This window comes from Ambystoma mexicanum, chromosome 13 (assembly GCF_040938575.1).
Source record: "Ambystoma mexicanum isolate Mex_15411 chromosome 13, UKY_AmexF1_1, whole genome shotgun sequence".
NCBI lineage: Eukaryota > Metazoa > Chordata > Amphibia > Caudata > Ambystomatidae > Ambystoma > Ambystoma mexicanum.
In genome coordinates this window covers 448,367,554-448,390,849 of record NC_090938.1, presented here as the reverse complement: position 1 = coordinate 448,390,849, position 23,296 = coordinate 448,367,554, and the positions used below count along the sequence as shown (strand labels likewise).

General features: G+C 47.1%; 1 protein-coding gene across 2 annotated transcripts in view; it reads left to right on the top strand.

Annotated features, from left to right (window-relative positions):
- The window catches only part of SMARCD2 (SWI/SNF related BAF chromatin remodeling complex subunit D2), a 1,053,332-nt gene that overhangs the window by 546,584 nt on the left and 483,452 nt on the right, over positions 1-23,296 (top strand). For both annotated transcript variants that reach the window (XM_069634087.1, XM_069634085.1), the window contains exon 5: positions 18,031-18,150. In XM_069634087.1, the coding sequence (XP_069490188.1) occupies positions 18,031-18,150 (120 nt within the window). The remainder of the gene's footprint in view (positions 1-18,030; positions 18,151-23,296) is intronic.

Below are 23,296 nucleotides of genomic sequence, written 5' to 3'. Positions count from 1 at the left end.
TTTAAGGGCTAGAGAGATGCGGTCCCTGGGGTTGAGGCCAAGGATAAGTCTTGTTGTCCTATTCCGGACTAGTCAAAGTGGGCAAAGAGAGGAAAGAGGCAGATTGAGGAAGAGGCTGTTGCAGTTGTCAAGCCTAGAGAGGACCATAGCTCTAGAGATGTTGAGTTCCCAGAGAAGTTAAGGAAAGGGAGAATGCTTCTGAGGAGGTGAAGCTGAAAGTGTGCCTTCTTGGCCATGTCCGTAATGTGAGGGATGAAGGCGAGAGAGGAGTCGAAGATGACACCGAGATGTTTTGCCTCACAAGATGGTGAGGGGAGGGCTCCTAAGGAGGGTGGCCAGAGAGTGGAAGGGAAGCGGGGATCAGGGGTCCCAATGAGAAGGATCTCGGTCTTACTGGCATTAAGACAGAGATCATTAGAGGTGCACCATGATTGAATAGCAGTCGGGCAGTCAGAAATCAGAGAGGAGGAAGAGGAGGGAAGCTTGAAGGAGAGCTGAGTGTCAGAGTGTCATCTGCATAACAAAGGAAATGAAGGGAGAGGGAAGCGAGTGGGCCAGAGGGGGCAATGTCATCTGTGAATGTGTGCGTTGTTGTTTGGTTTGTTGTGAAAGGTTTTAATAAACGAAATCACATTAAACAAAAAAATAAAAAGAAATAAAGATGCACAGAGCTCAACTCGTGATGAGACAGTCTTGGTGTCAACCATTGGATCCTCAATCACAACAAATATTGAATTCCTCAGGAGTTGCATCAGGATATGATTTGGTTGTCTATTCTCCAAAATCTGACACAAGGAGTTATTTTCCGAGACCCCACTGCTCAGGTGATCATCACTACAGATTCTTTCCTGTTGGGTTGTTGGGGGGTGGGGGGGCCATGGATCATCTGCAGATATTCAACCTGTGGTCAGCGGAAGACCGGGCACATCAGATACATTTCGTGGAAATGAAAGCCATTTTTGTTGCACTGAAGGCTTTCCGGAGCAATAGTCACAACAGGGCAGTGCCCCTAAGAACAGACAACTTGGTTTTGTTGTTTTACATAAATAAGCAAGGGGGAACAGATCGCCTCAGGTCATCCTTCTAGCCTTGAAGATACGGGAGTGCGTCATCCATCATGATATATGAAAAGCGCTTTATCTACTGTGCTTTGAACACAGAAGTGGATCATTTGAGCCGCCTAATGGAATCCAAGCAATTACTTCATCAAGTGGTCTCGACCCTGTTCACCATGTGGGCAGTTCTTTAAGTGTACCTCTTTGCCATCATATTGAACAAAGCGTGTCCTTTATATGCACCCAGAGAGGGATGGGGAATCGATAATCTAGGAGACGCACGCTCTGGAGATCCCTCAGGATGGAATTATGTCTTTCTTCCTCTACCCTTCAGACATTCCTGGAGGCAGCTTCATGCTTCCTCATTTTTGTGTCCCCATGGTGGCAAGACAGATTCTGGTTCTCGGATCAAATGACCCTTTCCAGGGATTTCCTGATAATCTTTTCAGATGTACACGACTTAGTATCTCGGGAGGAGTGGAGGATTCAGCACCCCTTCCCACAATCATTGAACTTGGCAGCATGGTATCCGAGGCCAGATTCCTAGGCCATTTGAGGACCTCAGAGGATAACATGCTAATTCTTCAGGTGACAACGAAAACTTCCAAGAAAACCCAATATAAAAGTAAGTGGCTTCGGTTTTACCACTGGAGTTTGAAAAAACACAAGAATCCTCTCTCTGCCTCATAGGATAATGTGTTTTCCTTCATTTCGGGCCTAGCGGCCGCTGGTAGTAGTGTAAAAGTGTGCAGAACGTATCTATTGGCGCTAGGCGCATACCTCAGTTCGGATGAGCAATGTTTCTCGATCTTGAATCCAGTAGTAAAACAACATTTTGATGGCTTGTGTTGACTTTTTCCCAAAGATAAGCCCCTGCATCCCAAATGGAATCTATATGTGGTGTGAAGAATCCTACAGACCCCTCACTGAAACCCTGCCTAAGTCTCCTCCCAGGTGGCCATGGAAAGGCAGGTGCATCCTGATCTGGACCTTGGTGGTGCTGTACTGTGGGAGGATCACCTGGGAGGAGACAAGGCATAGGGTGGTGATGAAATCGCATGGAATGAGACACGGTTTGTGTCCTTTTAAAGGTAACATCTTTCTAAATTACCAAAACAGGTAATGGCTTATTGCCATTATAATATATAGGAACCACACATCAAATCTATAAAACCTGAAGAAACCTTACCCACAGAAAGATCCTTCGAAGTATTTCAGGATAAACACCTTCCTTACTCGCAAAGGTATATGCAAAGGAATCTAAAAGTATTGCCTTAAAAAGACTGTCTTCCTCTGTGACTACAAATTCTAATGATTTCTCCTTAATTAACTTTAAGGGGATTAAATCTACCCTTAAAAATCGAAAGTTATTTAAAAGAACTAACGTTGTTGTTGCGGACTACGGGTCCCATAATAACATGATTACTGGCACGAGGAAGAGGACTGAAGAGGTATGCTGTCGTAGTAGTCAGACAATTAAGCCTAACAGCCCACACCTGAAGGAACCTGTGAGGCATAAAAGGCCCCCTCAGATGCAGGCAATCAAAAGGAGCAGGAACTGTGCCTGTAGTACGTGCTGTAGCAGTAGAAGCAGAAAGAAGAAGGCATGAAGCTGGTAAACAAAGCGGAAGTGGGAGAACCAGAAGGATGCCGGAATGTGGAAGCAGGAGATTTCACCTGCTTGTTCTGAGAGGTTCCTCCAAACTCTGAAGTGCAGAGGCTGTGCTGAAGACGTGCAGGAAGACTGTCTTCTCCATGTGAGCCTGATTGCTGTGGTTGAGGTGCAGAGAGCGTTTCGGAGACCAAAGCGAGGAGCTGATGTCAAGCTGTGGGTCTCGGAAGCGAGATGGGCTCCTTAAACGAGTGGCCGGACTGGAGACACCTTTAGCGAGGAAGGGTGAAAATCCCCGTGTTGCCAGAAGCAGTAGAAGTTGTGGCAGAAGGGCAGAAGTCGTGGAAGCAGTGAAACCCGCCGAACAAGGTACTCAGAAGCCGGTGAGTGAAACCTGGCGTTCTGATTCCTTGCGCAAGCACTGCCGGCAGCAGTATGCAGTTTCCTATTCACTTGTGTATAGTCAGAAGCGAGCTGAAGTTGTTTGTTGAAGCATTAATAAGGGAACAATGGAAATGTAGCACTTGCGTACATTTGGTAATTCTCATTTGTTCGTTTCAAGAGCAAATCCTGCGAGAAACCATTGTTAAACCATTAACAGACCGTAAACCTTATGAAGAAGTGGTCGCCTGCCGCTCATTATGAAGATTAAATGTTGCAAAGGCCATTGCTGAACATTTAACGTCATTAAGACCATTGTTAAACCGTTATCCTTACAAATCTACATGAAGAAGTGGTCACGTGTGCCTTATTGTGCTTTCCAATGGAAGACCAAACTCTTTCCTTTATTTCACATGGACATTCATCTCTTGTAAAAGAAGTTAAACAGATAAACACTGTATCTACAATTGAAGAGAAGAGCAAGCAGTGCCCAAGCCAAGAATCTCCCCATACTAAGATTGAAAGTAGCCTTTCTCAGAGACAAAAAGCAATATAACTATAACTGCGAACACAATAGCAGTTCAACGTCGCCTAAGATACAAGTGTGCACGCATTACCTGGAACCAAGAGAGTGGCACCAAGGCTTCTGGGTAATTACTTGGGCTAACAGTTGGCAGAGGGGTGAAGGAAAAGTTGGGGAAGGGAAACTTGCTGTTGATGAACATTATTTGAAGTTATTGTTGTGGCAGAGAGGCAAAGAGGCTGCTCTTTTTGAAGAGAGATATTCAGAGGAAGAGTGCCATGCCTACTTGAAGGTGTTGAAGTCCTTTGAAGTGGCTCTTGTCAAAACCTGTCTTTAAGCACAATTTACTGAAGCTGTGGTAGTAGTCCAAAGTACTGAGGCTGTGGTGGTTTATCTGGTTGAAAGTAGATGCAACATTTCAGTAGCCTAAATGAAGTGGAGTACTATGAGGCAAAGGAGACTGTTCTCATGATAAACGTGAGTAGAAGTGAAGTTGTTGAAGTTGTAGCAGCAGCACTGTGAAGTCATCCTGACATATCTACCTACTGTGAATCCAAATCTTGTAACTAATGACATACTAACTGTTAACTAAGAACTGTGTTTAACGGATGTAGAAGTGAAATTTCTTTTGAACTGTGGCAACTCTGCTTGGATTACTGAAAGTGGTGATAAAGCATTGTGGCTGGGACTACCATTGTGTTGTTGAGAGGAAGTGGAAAGACCATATTTCACCAAGGAGAAAGGATTTGCTAGTGTTGGAACTTTGGTTAACAAAACTTTATTTTGCCATTTAAACACCAAGAACTGATTTGAGACTATCTTACATACAAGGATTTCCTTATTTGAACATTGAAGCAGAATTCACTTTGAATCCTGGGGAAGGGAACTCGCCCAGGATATTGAGAGGTTATCAAGAAACTGTGAATGTTGATGATGCTATTTGAAATGCCTTATATTATAGTGTTTCCCTTTAGCTTTGGTTAGCCAGGGAAATCCTCAGCAGAGTAGGGACACTGAGGTATTTTTCTTCATGTATTCTTTAATAAAATGGCATATGTTGATTAATTATCAAACAGTTGTCCGCCTCGCATTGCTGACCCCTCACAGTGGTTCTCGCTGCAATATTTCACAAGCCGTTTGAACCAGCGGCAACATCTGACCTGAGGCTGATTTCCTCGAAAACTGCCTTCCTGGTGACAGTTATGTGTGGCCGAAGGGTAAGCAAGCTCCATCGGCTGATGAACCATTTACGATCTTTTATGAAGACAAAGTGGTTCTTCGCACTCATCATCCTTCCGCCAGTAGGTACAGTCGGAGTTCCATAATAACCAGAAGATATCCCTTCCAGTATTGTTTCCATACCCAGAATCTGAGCCTAAAAGAATCCTTCATTGGTTGGACATTAAGAGGGAAAGCCCAAATATTTTTATTGGAGTGGATCAAAGACTTCAGAAAATCCTCTCAGTTATTTGTAACCTTTGGGGTTGCAAATAAGGGGCTCTGCAGTCTCCATGGTGAACTATTTCAAGATGGATTGTGGCAGGCATGAATCCTAGAGGGGTACACATTGCAGAAATTACCTCTGTCCAGAATCCTATTCTAGCCTGAGTTCTGCCCTACCACTTTAACGGAAAAGGACAACACAAAAACAATAAAGATACACGTAAGGCCACTGCCCAAATAAAGGGTTGGTGGCTAGTTTCTGACCCCAACTCTAGTGTCTCTTCATCAAAATGGTCTCCTCTCCATGAAGTACAGCTCAATCAAGTGCACTAAATGTCGCTTCTGTCTTTCTCTCAGTGGTTCTCTTGTTAGTCTATGATTTATCACTCTCGCCACCCAGGGTATTTTTGTCTCATTCTTTTGTCATCGTCCTCTTTTTCCACTTGGGAACCCTTTTTTCAAATCCCAACACTGGGGCTTGTTTCACTCATGTCTCCCATTCTGGAGTTCTCTGTATTTCTCCCCACTCTGAGTTTTCTCCTTGTACTCCCCGCTTTGGGCACTATGGACGCTCTCTCCCCTTGGAGCTTCTTGGTCCTCACCCCACATTTGGGTCTCTCTTCTCACCCCAACTTGGGGTCTCATCGTGTTCTCCCCTCCTAGGGGCTTCCTTTTACTTACGCCGCATTGGGATCCCTTTACAATCACCCCACCTTGGGGCTTCTCTGATCTCACCCCGCCTTGGAGCATCTTGGGGTTCAAGCCACCTTGGCACTTCTATGGTCTCACCCTGCCTTGGGGTCACCTTGCTCTCACCCAGCCTTGTTTTTTTGTCTTTCGTTAACCCTTCCCCCCCTAACACCCCCCTCCGGTGCCTCTCTGCTCTCACCCTCTCTTGGGTTCATGTCGCCTTGGCATTTCTTCGCTCTCATTCCACCTTGGAGTTTCTTTGGGTTCACCCCTGTCTTGGACCTTCTCAGGTCTCCGCCACCTTGGGGTCTCTTTGTTCTCAACCCACCTTAGGGGTTTCTTTTGGGTCACACCGCTTTGGGGCTTGTCTGTCTCACCCTGCCTTGTGGTTTCTTTGGGATCACCCTGCCTTGGGGGTTCTCAGGTCTCGCCCCGTTATAGGGTCTCTTTCCCAGGCCTTGCTATCCTCCTGCCAGTTTCCCGGAGGCACTGCATACTTTTGTCTTCCAGACGGTGCTCCACGGGAGGCTCGATGAGTTTGTCCAATGGGGAGCCACTTCCGTGACTGTTAACTAGGTCCTGCATCGGACGCAGCTTACGCTAGTCTTTGGCTGCTTCCACAGCGACTGCTCTCCTGTGTGCTGGTTACTCTGTTTCGGGACGCAATCGTTCCTCCCTGCTCTTCTGTGCCGGATACTTCCGGCTCCTGGCTTTGCCCGTCCTGGGAGCACTTTGGGGCCTTGGCGGCCCTTGGGCTTGCCACCTCAGGCGTGCGCACGCTCTGTCCTGCCACGCATCTCACGACAATGTTTCCAGCCCTCTCCAGCTTCATGGGCCTCCCTCTCCTTTCCTGTTCTGATGGCCCTTTATCTGCCACTCCCTCTGAGGGTTGGTTTATCCATTGTTCTCTTGTCCCAGGCACAGACAGTGAATACATGGGGACAGAAAGCAAGCCTGCCAGTTTAACAGGAAGTTTTAGATTATCATACAGTTTAACTCCCATATAGCCAACAAAGGTATTGGAGTCTGCGGTTGAGGGAGGATAACATATCCCTTTCTGGGGACTCCATATCCTCTAAGTGGGGGGTCCTCTTCCATGACTGTTACCTAGGTCCTGCATCGGATGCAGCTTACGCTAGCTCATGATATGCATTCCAGTGCTAGAGCTTGTGACAGTGGTAGAGCCAGGTTTTGATGCCATGGGGCGGGTCACTACCATTTCCTTACCTTTACTAGGAACTGTTTATAGGGAGGCATACTTTTTCATGTATTACCTCCCAGGTACATAGGCTTGATCGCACTAAAGGCTGGCAGAGGCAGGCTCGGATTGGCCTATAGGGCAATAGGGCAACGCCCTGTCTGAACGAAGAACACAAAATGCCAGTGTGGGGTAGCCATTCGGCTCAAAGTGGGTTACTTATTTGTGGGCTAGTAGTTTGATAATTTACTTTACTATGCGGCTATTAGTTTTGACCAGTATTACTGTATAAATATTCTTTAAAAGGCACAAATGGCCTAAGATTTGATCAAAAACCTCGCCCTCAATCTTAACAGCGTGGTACCGTGGTCGACGCGTGGTACCGTGGTCGACAGAGCAATGCCTCGTGCCTCGAATACAGTTTGTAATCTGACTACAGGGACTCTACGACCAACTGAGTGTGTCATGACCCACAAAGAACAAAACAAGGCCCATGGTTTACTCTCATTTTAAGGAGCTTAGTTGGCTGCAGTGGCGCATCAACAACATTTGCACCCCTGATGAGGCATCAAGTTGAGACTCATCAGGGAAAAAAAACAAGTAATCAGACAGGGAAAATGAAATGTTACAAGCCTGTCTTGCCAGAGTTTCACTTTAGGCGTTTTAAGGTCACATGACCAGTACACGTTGTTTTGGACCGGTTGTCTTTTTGTAGTGCCTTCAGGGGAGGTTCCCTAGTTGAAGCCTCATCCTCTACATTATAGAGAGACCCACCCATTTGGACTCTATCCATGTAGGCAATAAAACCCTGACGCATGTGGGTGTCGTGACAGTGACGACAGTGACGATTTAGTTCTACTAAAGGCCTTGTGCAAGTGCTAAGAAGCCTTTTGTGGGCATTACAGTCTTTCCAGTAACTGCAACACACCTTGTTGACTTGAACGTGTACTCTGAGACTGAAAACTCAGTTGCATGTTACAGGTTTACAAGGGTGCGGCGTCAGCCTCATTACGACCCAGGCGTTAAGGGTTAACGCCGGCGTTAAGGGTTAACGCCGTCGTTAACCCTTAACGCCTATTCTGATTTTAACGGCTGCTTTTAGCAGCCGTTAAAATCCATGGCGCTAACCTGCCATGATGCTAATTACGCCACCGTAATTTACGGTGGCGTAATTAGCGCCTTCCCCACTCCCATTATGCCCTATGGGGCAAAAATGGGAATGGGGAAGGGAAAATGGGAAATGGGGATTTACCGCCCCACTCACCTTGGAATGGGGCGGTAAATCCGCCATCCACCATGGTGTAAACGTAGTTTACACCATGGTGGTAAAGTTGGCGCAATTAGCGCCTGGGTTGTAATGAGTGTCTTGTTGTTAACCTTGTCTGATGAAAGGGGCCTCGGGGGGCCTCCAGCACCTAGACTGCCCCCATGTTACCACTGAGGACCTACGCGACGGCGCTACTGAATTCATACCTGCCCAACACAAAATCAAAACCAATTAGGGGAATGGATTTCAGTACCGAAGCTAAAACATCATGGGACTGTTGCTGACAGTGCCCTACAAAGAGAGAGGGCAGGCAGCTGTGTAGTTAGTTGCTCCTCGAAATGCATATTAACCGAGGCTGTGATAGTCACAGATACAGTAATGCGAGGAGTGACATTAACCTTACAGGTCAAATCGGATACATTTGTTAGTTTGATAGTTTGCGGTTATTTCCGTGTGCTCAGTCTCTCAACCTGTGATAGAGAACGGTTTGCTGTGGCAGTGGCACTGGCCCCCACATGCTGCTGCACAGCATCTCTTTCTGGCATCCAGTATCACAGAAGTAGCACAGCAGGCCTGGTCCAGTCTCTATGTTCAAATGGCAGGGAAGTCCCATTGGGTACTGCTAAGAGGACATTTATCGCATTAGCATCAGCCTGGCTGCAGGCAATGCATCAGCATCTCCACCCCTCCCAGGCCAGCGCCGCCAGGGTCCAGCACCCTAACATCAAATTCTCGGCCTGCGGCCTGCCCTACGTGATAATACCGGATGGGATCATCGTCATCATCCCAGGCTGGCTGCTGGCCTGGCAGGCTGCCCTCAATAAATAAATAATAATAAAGCATGGTATGTGGCTGCTGGATACCGAAGCATGTCTTTGGAGTGATGAAGCAAGCCACTAGGGTGCAACCCAAGAGCACAACCTTGTGATGATGCAGAATCAACCCCAATCACATGCCGTCATAGTGCTTCACAAAACAGAGCTATGCACCATACTGCTAACCTACGTTTAACAGAGATCTGCTTCAAAGCTGTGGACTGTTCCAAACTCACTGCAACAGCCGGCAGATCTTTGCATTCAGATCACATGTGTTTTATGCAAAAAAGAATGGACCATGGGCAGTGGAAAAAAGACCACTTCCTCCAGTAATTATTTCAGGAGTGGCCTGTGCACATACTTAGGCCCTCATTACGACGCTGGCGGAAAGTGACTGACCGGAGCGCCACAGCGTAAATAGCGTTTCCGCCATTGCACGAAGGAGCAAAGTGCGGCCCATTCCGACCCATCGGGCACGAGCACCACGCCACGGCGGAAGTGCAAAGTCCGCGATGGCGGAAATGACCCCAAAACGGCCCACACCGCCGCCGTACGGCGCCTTAGGTGCAATACCGCCACCCCTCTTAGCGGTCACCGCAGTGTGCGCCTACCGGAAAGTACGGTGACCGGAAATATACGGAAACGGAAGTAAAAACATGGGCCCGGAACGGGAAACATCCCGCCGTACACCTATAAAACCACTAAAACCACACAACCACTAAAATCACTACCCTGAAACACACCCCAACCCGTCACCCACCCTAGCGAAACCAAGACAAATGGGAAAAGTAGCGAAGAAAGCGTGCGACCGCAAGCGGCAGGTCCACTTCTCCCGTGAGGAACTCACCGTGCTAACAGAGACCCTCCAGGAGAATGCTGCCGTCGTCTTCTCCACGCAAATGACCAGAACGGCACTTACAAACAAGAAGACCATATGGGCTCTGGTGGCACAGCGGGTAAGTGCGGTGGGGACCGCACCCCGCACCCCACAGCAATGCCGCAAGCGATGGGACGACCTGCGGATACGCGTCCGCAGCATACTCTCTGCCAACCGCAACATTGCCACAGCCACCGGGGGAGGTCCTGAATCACCCATCAAGTTGACCCCCTGGGAAGAAATCTGTGCCTCCACCATCGGAATGGAGAGCATAGAGGGAGTCGGAGGGATGGAGAAAGGAGTGCAGACATCCGAAGATTCAGGTAGGTGGGCCAGATAAAACAATGCCAAATCCACACAGTCCATCCATGTGAAGTACCATGCGTCCACATAGTGCAACAGAAACACATGTCCAGGAGAACGTCCACACACATCGGCCTGATAGCGCACGTTAAAACCCACAATAAATACATAAATAATTAAAAACCCCTAATACACGCACTACACGTGCAGCAGGCACACCCTAACTGCAGGCTGCCAAACAACTGCACCCTCACTCCACACACAAATCAAAGCACCTCCAAGGCCCCGACCCAAATCACCCTCAGGTACCACCCCAAAGCATGTGATACAATGCCATTCCAATTCCCACAGACCCATCAATAACCCTCGCCCTCCTTTACTCCACCACAGGGTCCGATCCAAACGACGAGCTACAGGACACCCCTACCAGCACACCTGCAAAGAGGGCCAAGACCAACGGCCAGAGACCCTCCACCTCAGCTGCACGCATCAAGACACGGCAGCAGCACAAATCAGGTGGCAGCACAGAGGAGGGAACATCAACAGGCACCCCAGCAGCCAGCATGCCCACAACACCACCACCACAGGTCCCCCCAATGGATGCCACAGAAGGCACTGCCTCTGGTGGCAGCAGCACCATAGGTGACACCCCATTGATGGCAGCATGCTCGGACACAGAAAACGGGGATGTCGAAGTCAGATCCATCCATGACCTGTCCCAATCCCCCTGTCTGTCCCATCCCGTACAACATGAGGATACCACGCAGGGGCACCCACAAGACGACGACTGGCCATCCCCCACAAGCCCTGTGGCAAGGCAACATGAGGACAACAGCCCCTCTGTGACACCCCCGCAAATGGCCATGGCCCAGCAGAGGCAACAGTCCCTCGACCAGTTAATCGTACAACAGCAGCAACTGGCCACACTCCTCAAGGACCATGCCGATGAATGTGGGGGCACTAAGGCAGACATAGAAACATCAACTGAGACACTTAGGGCAGAAATGGAGAGAGGTACAGAGACGCTAAGGGCACAAATGGAGAGTAGCACCGAGAGCCTGAGAGTCCAAATGGAGAGTAGGACCGAGAGCCTGAGAGTCCAAATGGAGAGTAGCACCGAGAGCCTGAGAGTCCAAATGGAGAGAAGCACCGAGAGCCTGAGGGGGGAACTGCATGCGACGTCCAAAGACGTATGTGCCGAACTTGCCGCAGTGCGCCGTGTGCTCACTGAGCTCTCGCAAACCCTTAGGGACATGCATGGACGTGAGCAGGCAGACACATCATCCGTTGCAAGTTCCGTCCAGGGCAGCCCCCAACGTAGATCTGGAAGGAACCTGCGCTCCACAGGCAGGGGTGCCCCTGATACCCGCAGAGGGGGCTTGCAATAGCGACAGCCCACTGACAATGAGCATCTTTGGACACTGGTGTTCGGGGGGGAGGTAGGAGGGTGGAGGGGGTGTGTTGGGCTCACTTGGGTGGCGGGTCGATAGGGTGTTCAACATGACATCACATATGCCATAAAAAGTGCACGATCAACCAATGAGATGTGTGGACATTGATCTTTGTGTACTAGGCCATCATAGGCGTACAGTCCATATTGTGCATGTCCCAGACACACGCAGTGCCACGAGTCCCGTGTCCATGTATCAGCCACCAGGCGTGAGTACTAGAAGCATGCATCAATGAGATGCTGACGAATGTCACGGGCCTCCGGTGCCTCGCAGACTCCATGAGGTGCTGCCACATCCCCACCCTCATCATGACCATCATCAGGTGCTTGCAGTTCTGCGTCAGGGGGCATGGGCACATTTCTACGTACGCACATGTTGTGGAGCATGACACATGCCATGACCATCTTTGCAACCTTCTCATGGCGGTACAGGAGTGCCCCGCCAGACCTGCTGAGGCAGCGGAAACGAGTCTTCAGTAGGCCGAATGCCTGTTCAATGACTACACGGGTACGTGAGTGGGCATGGTTGTAGTCCTCCTCATGCTGGTCCCGTGGGTTCCGGACTGGTGTGAGGAGCCATCTCTTCAGTGGATATCCAGCATCACCTGTATGTGGACGAGAAACGTATGATGTGGAATGCCATTGCTACGTACGCACACCCCCCCCCTTCCTGCCAGGTCATTGCCAAATCACATACCCCACATAATCATGCATGTAATGAGACTCACCGAGTAGCCAGGATCTGTTCCCTGCGTGTCGCTCCATGTAGCGTGGTATTGTAGAGTTCCTCAAGACCATAGAATCATGGGTTGATCCAGGGAATCGGGCACAACAATGTGTAATGATCCTGTTGGAGTCACACACCATTTGTACATTCAGGGAATGAAATTGTTTTCGGTTGCGGTACTGGGCCTCCATGGCATGTGGGACGACCAATTCCACATGGGTGCAGTCGATGGCACCAATGCAACCCGGTATGCCGGCAAGTGCATGGAATCCCACTTTTGTGTTGGTAATTTCCTGCTCCGAGCGTGGTAGAGAGATGTAGTCGTCTGCGTGCTGCAGGAGGGCATCGAGCACTTGAAATAGTGTCCGTGAGAACAGTGGCTGAGAAATGCCATGCAACTGTCCGACTGTGTGCTGGTAGGTGCCTGTGGCCAGGAAGTGGAGTACAGACACCACCTTCAGTAGGGGTGGGATGGCGGTTGGGCTATCTATCATGCTGACAAGGTCAGCCTGTGTCATGTCCACAATGGCGGCTATGGTGTCCCGGTCCAGACGGTAGAGGGTGTGGATCTGCTCATCAGTGAGGTTGAACGGATGTGCTCGGAGGCGTGGGATTGCGGGCTGCCTGCGTGGTGGTAGTAGCTGTGCTGGTGGGCCTTGCTGGCCCTGCCTTGGCCTCCTCCTCCTCCTGCGTCTCCTCCGTGCGGCTGGTTGTAGTTGGTGTTCGTCTTCTTCTTGGAGTTGGAGTACTTGCAGTGCTATCAGGTCCCCCAGGGCCAACATCGCGAGTCCTGCCGGTAGCATTTCGGTGTGGTTGTGGGAGGAGACTGGGTGTGCAATTTATGTGTTTTCAGGCTGTATGGCCTCCACCTGTGGTGATTCATTCCACCTGTGCAAACTGCTCTCCCCTTTGGCCGAGCACGTCCCGCGCACAACGCTGCAATTCGGGGAATGGCATCTTGCTATTGCAATCATGTATTTGTACCCGATGGCCGTGTAAGATTGGTTGATATGTTCATTCTGCTGTGGTCCCATTGTTTCACATACTATCTGTGCAGTCGCGAACAGACTTGTGAAGGGTCAGTGGAACGTAGTACTCGAGTAACGGTGGGCCCTCATGCATCACTGTACCGAGTTGCAACGACGGGCGGGGCGTCCCATTTGTGGGTGAAGGCAGTTGCCATTTTCACACACAGCCGCACTCGATGGATTAATTAGTGATTTCAAACGGCCACAGATGCCTTTTCGACGTGATGTTGCAAATGAGGAATTCGAAGGGCGGCGCTTTCGGTTTCCAGCTAGCGGCGAGGAGATGCCCACAGGTCTGACTGCAAATATAACGTTCTATTGTTCAATGTCCTTGAGACAGGGCCCATGGCGAGGAAGCAATGATTGATATGAATAGTTTGGGATGCGCAATAGCTACGTGGGCGATGAGGCCGGCCGTTCCCAAATACATGTTACTTCACAACACTGGAATTACGGGCTGGGGCACTGTGGATTTTGCAGGCTGCATAACGCACAGACTCAATGGATGTTTCTAATGTTATGTGAGTAATTATTCAGGCGTTTTGATCCCGGGATGAGGGAATGATGAATGGATGCATGGGCAGGTGATTTGATACAGAGTTTGCCATGTACAGGGCTTCTTGGGATCTATCCGCCTCCCCTACGCTATGTGATGCAGGGCTGCCATAGTGGGACCATCGTCTATCTGGCCTTGTTGAGCCCTCCCTGTCTCGACGCGCCCTCAGACACTTGTGTCCATGCACGTTAACATTCCCATCTGATGGATTCTGTTTTGACAGACGCATGCACAGGTACACTCGTTTGTGATGGTGTTTGCACCTCGATATAGATGGTTATGAGTCGCAAGTGGTTTTGGGGTGGTGATGATCCTTTGGAGTGGGCTAGCATGCATATGGCTGTGGATTTAGTGTGATCATTGAAGTGAGTTGTTCGAATGTAGTTCTGATGGCCATTCTGTTCTTTTTCTTTTCTTTTGGTTGACAGGTATCTCCTCCCCTTTTGCCACTGCCATCTGTATGCCACTCCTGCAGATGGGTTTTACTCCCGACACCTGCTGCTTCGTGTTAATCAGTGGAGCAGCATTACGATCTTATGGGACGATCGCCAATGGCCCACATGCCCTTACGCAGTACTGGTGGCTCGGAGCAACATTTCGGCCTTTCAGCTGGACTAGTGCCTCCCCATTGGGACGGCCCTGCGGTTCTGTGCGCTTCCATGTTGCCTTTTCGTACGTGAATGTGGCTCTGTGTACCATGAGGGAACAGGGCGACACACAAGTAGTGGCTGGTCATTTCTTGCGGATGCAGCCCACAATGGTGATTAGTGTTTTGGAGTTCATGGCCTGATGGCTGTATGGCCTTGGTGACTTTGATGTGCATGAAATTTCTATTCTGATTTGGCCCGTGTAGCGTTTTTCTTTGCAAGTGATGTGGCATATGCCTATTTGGGGGGCGATGTATTGTGAGGAGATCTGCATTGGGTTCCAGCTTCGGAGTTTAGTTGCGTGGTACTGTACTGGGCGCGTTTGCCTACTAAGCCCGTGAGGTCAGGGATGGGGGCTGCCAATATGACAGTTTGAATGTTGTCATGCTCAGGGGCGGGGGATTGGGTTTTGTGTAACAGATGCCGGTCAGCCAGGTGGACTGGTGGAATGATGTGATTCTCGGAATATTGCTGGTCACAGGTGCCTGTGTTTGCGTGCGTTTCTTGGTGGGGGACTGTGGTCATGTCCATTGGGATGGCTTCTGTATTCGTGCCATCTGTGCCCTGCAGCTCCCATTGGCCCCTCTTGTGTTTCTTTTGTTCGTTGCCATGCATGGGTGACTTGTACATTTCAATTGTTGCATTGTGACTTCATTGCACCTACGGGGAGTTGTACTTTGTGGGCAGGGAGCGGTGTACAGGCACTCAGTGGGGCCGTTTACGGTTGATTCGCGATGCCGTACTTCTCACCATGGCGGAATGGTACATTACGCCATGCCTGATGGCGTTAGGTACATGTCCGCTTGGGTCGGAATTGGCGTACCCTTGCGCCATGGTGGTGTTTGCGGTTTCGCATGGCGCGCGCGCGCGCGTGCTTGGTGCAGTTAGCGTTGGCGTTCACTACGGTGTCGCTAATGGCTTCGTACTTTGCGGTGACGGGTCATAGTCGCACCGAGCGCTATTCGATGGCGGTATTGCATTTCCGCCATCGTTTTCCGATTTCCGCAAGGGTCGTAATGAGGCCCAATGCCTTGTAAGATCGTTGTCTTGTCCTCCCCCTGTTTCTCTCCCTTGTCTTGTCGCGCCTAGAAACACTTGTGTACAGGCGCGTTATAAATGACATATCCTATCATATAATGAATGGCTTAATTTTCCTATTCCGGCCTCCTGATTTCTAATTCTTCTAAGACAAGGTTGGTTCATATTAATAATATATGTAGAAGTAGCTCTTGCCACGTGTGCTTCTGAGCTTGCTCTAGTCGGCTTGCTGCCGGAGTAGCCGCAGCCGCATCAGAGACCAGACACGACAGTGTGTTGTGCGTGCGCGGCCGTGCGGGCGACCGTATTTAAATGAATGGCACGTCTGTGCCACAGCCCAGCAGTGGGCAGGGGGGACCAAAGGGCACCATGTTGGAGCCAGTTGAGGCTTCCTCCCTGGCTACTCCAATGTCTTGTGAATAGATATAGGGGCAAATATATCATTGTGCCAAGAAGAGGAAGTACTTATCTTCTTTATTTGGAAAAATCTGACTTACAATTTTCTTCCATAAAGTTACAGTTGGAAGCCATCGTTGTTTCCAGAAATTGCCTCTCTCGTGAACTCTTTTCCACAGCTCGGATGATCAAGGATTTCTCAAAAGGCTGTAAGAAGATTTACTCTAATGTCAGGCATCCCTTCTTCGCCCATGAGATTTGAATATTGTCCTAGTTAAATTAATGGACCCCACCTTCAGAGACAATGCATTAATCTGATTTGCAACACCTTTCTTGGAAGGTTCCTTTTTTAGTGGTCATAACATCAGCCAGGAGGGTTAGTAAAATGTAAACTCTGCCTATAGGAACCTTAAATGATTATTCACATGTTGCATGGAAAAGTATATATGATTACTTCAGTATTACAATCTTTCTTTTCTAACCCTTCTTTGCCTGCTGAAAGATTCCTAGATACTTAAGAGGACCCCGAGATACTATTAAGCCAAGACTAAAGTAATTACATATCAACTGTTTGTGAATTGTGATCTCATAAACACAGATGTCCCTGCTACCAAAAAGTCTACATCTAGATAGATTGTTTTATATATTATTTTATGTTATCGGAAAGCTAACAATCCCTTCTGGGTAACTCTGAAGTTCACACAGTAAGAGGAAAGGCAACCACTACAACTCTCGGGCGATCACTCTATATGCTTGCAGCAGTCTTTATTTGGATGCCCATATAGGTCAAGCATCCTTAAGTAACCTTTTTGGATAAGTCTTCTGTTTGTTTTTTCGCTCTTCTTTCATTCATTGCTCCTTGCCCTCTCTTCTGCTTCTATTCAGTATTTTTGAATATTAAGGAATAGCTCATTGTGGTAAAGGAAAGATGACTTCCTTGTAATCCTGTGTACCAAAGTCACATTGGGTCATCATCTGGGGACCAGTGATGCCCAGCCAATGTGTGAAGTTCTACCTGGAGAAGGTGTACATGGGATTCCCTGGAGCCCCTCTACCCCCACCCGCTGCTGTTTCCCAGGTCATCATGTGTCTTAATGTCATGAGTATAGTCTGCAGTGCCAATGCATTGCATCCAAGTGGTGAGAGAGACTAGTTAGTGTGTCTCATAGTTTGCCACACTGGTACTTTCTCTGCTGCAACACCCTTACTCAAGTCCACCTCTTAGTCTTCATGACTGCATGGGCCCCAGTCTAACAAACTGCCACAGGGGCCCAAAAGGTATCTCATCATGAAGAAAGATAGAACACACAAGAGGGAAACTGTTCTGTATCTATGAAGTCAAATCGAACTTCCCAAGCTTGTGTTTGAGAAGATGTTACAAAATATGGCACATAAGCTTGCAAAATAATTCATACTTCACTAACTTGACAATAGAGATTCTTCAGTAAAATGTTCCGAGTTCCTTCTCCCAGGCATTGATATTCAATGTGTATGAGTTTAATGAAAGCACCATGCTGGAGAACTAAGATAACAAGCAAGTAACGTGTTCTTCCTCCTCTCACATAAATAAAAGAATAACTGGAGTCCTAAATTCTGGAACTTGGGAGTTCATGTTCCTAGTGACCAAAAGAAAAAAATGTTGTTTGTGAAGCACGAATCTGGAACTGGGAGTCAGATGCTACATGAGAAAAAGTTTAATTTGGCAAACTTTGAGTCAGCAACTGAGAATTGCGTTTGTATTGAGAAAGAGGGGGATTGGAGGAGCATTGCATCCTGAAACTTTGGAGTCAAAGTTCATAGCAGAACACGAGAAAGTGACTGATTTACCTAGGTATGCCTGGTCTCTATGCTGGCAAGTTGAACTGTGACAGTGTTTCTATTCACTGATTTAGTTTGGCATTTGAATGTCGTAAACAAATGGAATCAGAAGGCAACCAATTCTAATGGAGATTCCCACATTTAGCTTTATCATTCCTACAAGCATCTTATTGCTCTTTGTTTTTATTTTTCTGAAATTTCTACAGCAAAAGCGCAAGTTAAGAATATACATCTCCAACACCTTTTCTCCAGGCAAGCCTGAGGGAGACGAAACGGAAAAAGTTGCCTCATGGGAGCTCAGAGTCGAAGGAAAGCTGCTAGATGATGTAAGGATCTTGGATGACTTACCTTTTCTGTTTCCTTGACTTAAAATGTTGAATTTGATAATAAGTAGATTTCAGTCAATAGCAATTCTGAATAATAATCCATTGAAATGCCATTTTATTTAATGTGTTTAAAAATTGATAACAGCTTTCACTAAATTACTGAGCAAAGCAGATACCTTAATTATTCTCACTGTGATGGGACAGTACATTAAGAATTTCGGCAATGATTATTGTTTAATTATTTATTTGAATTTTTAAGAGATGTTTAAGTTCACTTGTGCTCCGATTAGGGCACTTAATAGAAATTCTGCAAAAACATCAGAATTTTGTTTAGTATCAGTAGCATCAGTTTAGCTTTTTTTTACTATAACAATAATAAACTATGTCACCAATGGTAGGATTGGTTAAATCCATGAAAATCGTCAGCTATCCTGATGGAGGTATCTTGGGATAGAATGATGCTGTGTGGGTCATTATTGTCAACCAATATTTGGATGGTATCATCTTTGAGATCTACCAATGGAGTTGGGTGTAGCGGCAGGCCTTGTTGCTGAAGAATATTTTTTTTATAATTAATAACAGCTTCTTTACTGAACAATGTCTGTCTTTTTCAGATATTTTTTGGCTAAGTGTATTGCTGAGTATTTTGTGGAATATTCACTTCCTCTTTGATTTGAACATCAGTAGCATAAGGCAGCAATTGAGCTGCCCTAAAGGCCTTTTCAAAATCATTGACGTCCTTTGGGTTTCCCCTGATTCTAAACCAGACTTAGTTATGAATAAAATCCAAATTACTTGTGAATTGATGTAATATCGCATTACCAATATATAAGTCAGAAAAAATATCTCTTACGACCCAGCAATTATAATGTATTTTATGTTTCCAATGTTGATTTCCAGTTTAGAGCTGCTAGGAGTCAGGTGTTTTAAATCTATCACATTAAATCCAGATTCCAATGTATATATCAGAGTAAATGTGGGATTGTTGTGATCCCTCTGTAATTGCCTAAGTAATCTTACACTGATAAAGCTGAGTTAAACAGACTTTGGAGAGAACTGCTTCCTTACCTTCATTGTGTTGAATGGGGAAGAATAGGAGTTCTTCTTTCCTTGATAGCAGCAAAACTGCTGTTTTTATCTCCTGAATTATCTACCGGTTGACCTTGATTCTCACTGGAGATTTACCACAGATAGAATTGCAGTGTATTTCTTTCCTGAGTGGAACGTATTAATAGAGGTGGTGGCAAAGGTGATGCGTTGGTGGCAGAGGTTATTGTTGCAGAGATGGTGGGCGAGATATGGGACGATTTGTAACATCTAAAGCGGCCTAAGATATGCAAGTTCGTCGCCATATGAAATATGGTCATGCGAAGTACATGAACTAAGTTCACTTTTTGAAAATGTAATCTCTTCCTCCGTTGCTGTGTCCAGTCCTAACATCCTGTCTCCCAAATTACTTCAGGCCACCAATTTAAGGCATAGAGGCTTCCTTCTTTTGCTCAGCTACGATGCGCAGCACTTGATGTTTAAATTCGTTCCACCTTTTTAGGAGTTTGCTGGAAGGTAGCGCTAAAAGCAGAACCTTTGTGGCAAACCTATTGGCATGTGAGGGCTAAAGGGGAGATATTAGGAAGGACGCAGCTTGCAGCGTCCTTCCTTCATGCCGCACATGAAGCACTTATCGCTATGCTATGGCCTATGGAAATATACATCTATTCTCTGCCCAACCCTTCCTAAACCACACCCATCAGGGTTTCCTTTGCTTACTTACCATCTTTATGCCCCTGAGGTCGCATGTTGGTTACCATGAGGGCCATATGACAATTATGTTTCCTTGGTAAACGGGCTCTCGAGATATTCTCTGCTTGACCTTCTAAACTGCAGCCCCTTTTGAGGGTACAGACAGCAACATGCAGGGCTGTGACGTATATTGCCTCTCTTTTCAACTTTCTAATGTTGAGAGGTTTGGAAGCCCACTCAACTTTAAGCATTCCACTTTAAAACACTTGAAACGTGGGCCGTCGGCTGAAGTGTCCAAAGTAATGCAAATATGCCCTTTTTTATGAAACTCCTAGGATAATAACTGAACGTTATTTTATTCTATAGTTCTTGCGCTCTTTGTGACTATGCAGCATGAGCAAATTATTTTGTTGCATTGCCCCCATGTGCTGAGCATGCGCATTGGGAGCTCCTGCGCCTTTGCACTGTAGTCTGCCGGGAGACAAAGAGCCTGATGTGGTTACTTTTTTTTTTTATTATTTGCATTTAATCAATAAAAGATTTTTACAAAAGACTTTTAGCGTTCTTCCTAAAAAAGTTCTTGCTGAAAAGTTCTGATGAGGCTACTTGGGACACCGCTCTGTTTCTTTTTTTCAAAAGTCAAAAGTCAGTTACTCCGCTATCGCCATCAGACTGATCTATGACCATTTGACATTTGAGATTTCCCAGATTTGCTTTTTTTAAAGCAATGTCCAAAAGTTTGGCTGCAGCCCTCGACCATCTAGCAGAGTCGCCAGAAATAAGCCGACACCAGCCTATCTCTTCGCTTACTACAGATGGATGGGACAGTAGCGGTGCCAAGTACGCCTCTCTTTCCGAAGACAGCGCAGAACAGGACGTTAGCAGGTGTCTCACAGTTTCAAGTTGGGCAGGGATCTCACATAATCGACATGAGGCTATTGTAGATTTTGATCTAATAGACAAAATTTCCCTTGTGTGTAGGGTATTTAACCGTGCTCGCATGAACATTTTTCTCAGAGCTTTTTCAGGGAATTTTTCGCAATATTTCAGTGGGGTTTTTGGTTTATTGTGTCCAGGCGGAAGATCTTTCAATAGTTTATATGACAGAATTTTTTCATTTGTCATGATCCAGTCTTGCTGTACTATTTTTTCCTTCTCTCTGCCAGGATTTGAGATTAGAAGCTCTTCCGTGCAGGCTATCTCTTCCAGTTTGTCTTTCCGTTTCTTGACCCAAACAAGTAGAGGTTTACATCCGCCTCTTTCGATTTCTTCTGCTACCACCTGAAAGATGGGGAGGGCGTTTGGCGAGACAATTTTTCTGAAGAGTTGAAGTGCCCCTTGCTCCACTGTTGAGGCAAGGGACGTGAGACCAAGGTCCTGTCGGATCGCCGCCATGGGGGCTGACTTAGGGAGGCCCAATACCGTCTTCCACACAAAGCCTTCCAATTTTTGCCATAGGTCTTCTGGAAGGTTTAGATTTGCGCACATTCCATAAACTAGAGCAGGGACTATTTTAGACTGATAAAAATTCAAAGCTGGTGTCCATGAGAACTTTCCAAATTTTCTATCAACAGCTTTTAGTTGGGCAGTCAGATTTCTTGTTTTATCCCACAAAGCCTCCATAGTGGTGTTTTCTCTCAGGGAGTTGTCTATCCACACCCCAAGATATTTATATTCATTGACAACTTCCAACTTGTTGTTTTCCAGGAACCAGGCCAATGGGGTTTTTCGGTCGACTGTCGATTTGGTAAAGAGCAAAATGTTTGTTTTCTGAGTGTTGATTTCTAAGTTATTTTCTTTCATATAGGCAGAGAGATTTGATAATTGTCGCTGTAGACCTATTTTTGTCTGGTCAATCAGGATCGGGTCGTCCGCGTACCATAGCCTGGGTACTTTTGACAATCCCACTTTTGGTGGAAATTAGCATATTTTTTCTTCGGTGTACTGGAAGTCGCCCATAAAGGCAATGAACAGAGCCAGGGCCAGGGGGCAACCTTGCTTAACCCCACGGTTGGTGAGAATTTTGTTTGACAGGTGGCCTTGCTGGCTCCGACGAACTCGCATGGAAGTTTGAGCGTGGATCCAATATAGGGGTCGGCAGTTCCAGGTTCTCAGTTTTTCCCAGAGTTTCTCGCGATCCACCATATCAAAAGCCTTTGATAAGTCGACCAGGGCCAAATGAACTTTAGGGGCACCTGATTTCACCCTTGCTTTGATGATGTTTAGAATAAAGATGTTTATCGACGTCCCTGTGCCCTTCTGGAAACCTGTCTGGAAAATATCAGTTCCAGGGGAGGCTCTTGCCCACTTCTGAAAGTGCGTGAGTAGCAAAGTCGCAAATATTTTTCCCAAAATGTCCAACAGAGCAATAGGTCTATAGTTGGACAGGTTTTCCCTAGATCCCTTTTTAAAAATTGGGACCAGTACCGTCTCCGTCCAGGATGCCGGGATCTGTTTGGTTTTGTGGCAATAGATAAAGATTTCCTTTATGACTGCGGCCCAATCTTCCGGATGTTTTTTGATGTCAGTGCTGGTCAGGCCATCAGGTCCCGTGGCTCTTGAGGTTTTTAGTTGTGTTATTACTCTCAAGATATCTTCCACGTCGGTCAGCGGGATCCAATGATCATCTGACTGCTGCATTTTCCTCTCTGCGGATGTAGGTGGTGGCTGAAAAAGGGCACTGAAGTACGACGTCAGCTTTGTTCCGAGACTGCATTTGCGATAGAGGGTGCTCTTTGCCCGTTGGTAGTTTTTAATAAATTCCAGAAGTCTCTTGTATTTTTTGAGGCGAGGGACTTCTGCATGGCTTCTGCGTCCTTCTGATACAAGCTCGCTGCGTGATGTTTTATCCACGATTTATAGTGGATTGCACCCTTTTGGTACTTGGACCATGCCTCTGCTGTTTGGTGCCTTCTTGCAAAGTTTTTCAGATTTCTTACTTCATGTCTCTTGGTCAGCACCAACCGGTTATAGGTATGATTATGTGCGGGTTTCTTACCCTTTGTTCCTGAGAAGTCCACCCTGTGGGGCGACAGTAGGGGTATGTAGTCTAGTCTTTTAGCAACTGTGCTAGTTGTTCTGAACTGAGGATCCGTACTCAGCCTGGCCTTTATGGCTCTGATATTCTCAGCCGTAAGGCGCAGTCGCGATTGTTGCTTGTTTGGCTCCACTTCTGAAGCGTATATGGGCCTTTCCGGTACATGTGCTCCCCAAGCTAATTGTAGCAGATTGTGATCGCTTTCCAGAGTTTTCATGACTTTGAAAGATGAAACAAAGGGAATCAGACCCTCAGTTACATAGATATAGTCCAAGGTAGCAGAGGATTTGTCTCTTTCCCACGTAGGAATCTGGGATTCATAGGGCCTCATTACAAGTACCCCTGTCCGGAATTAACACTGCCGGTAAA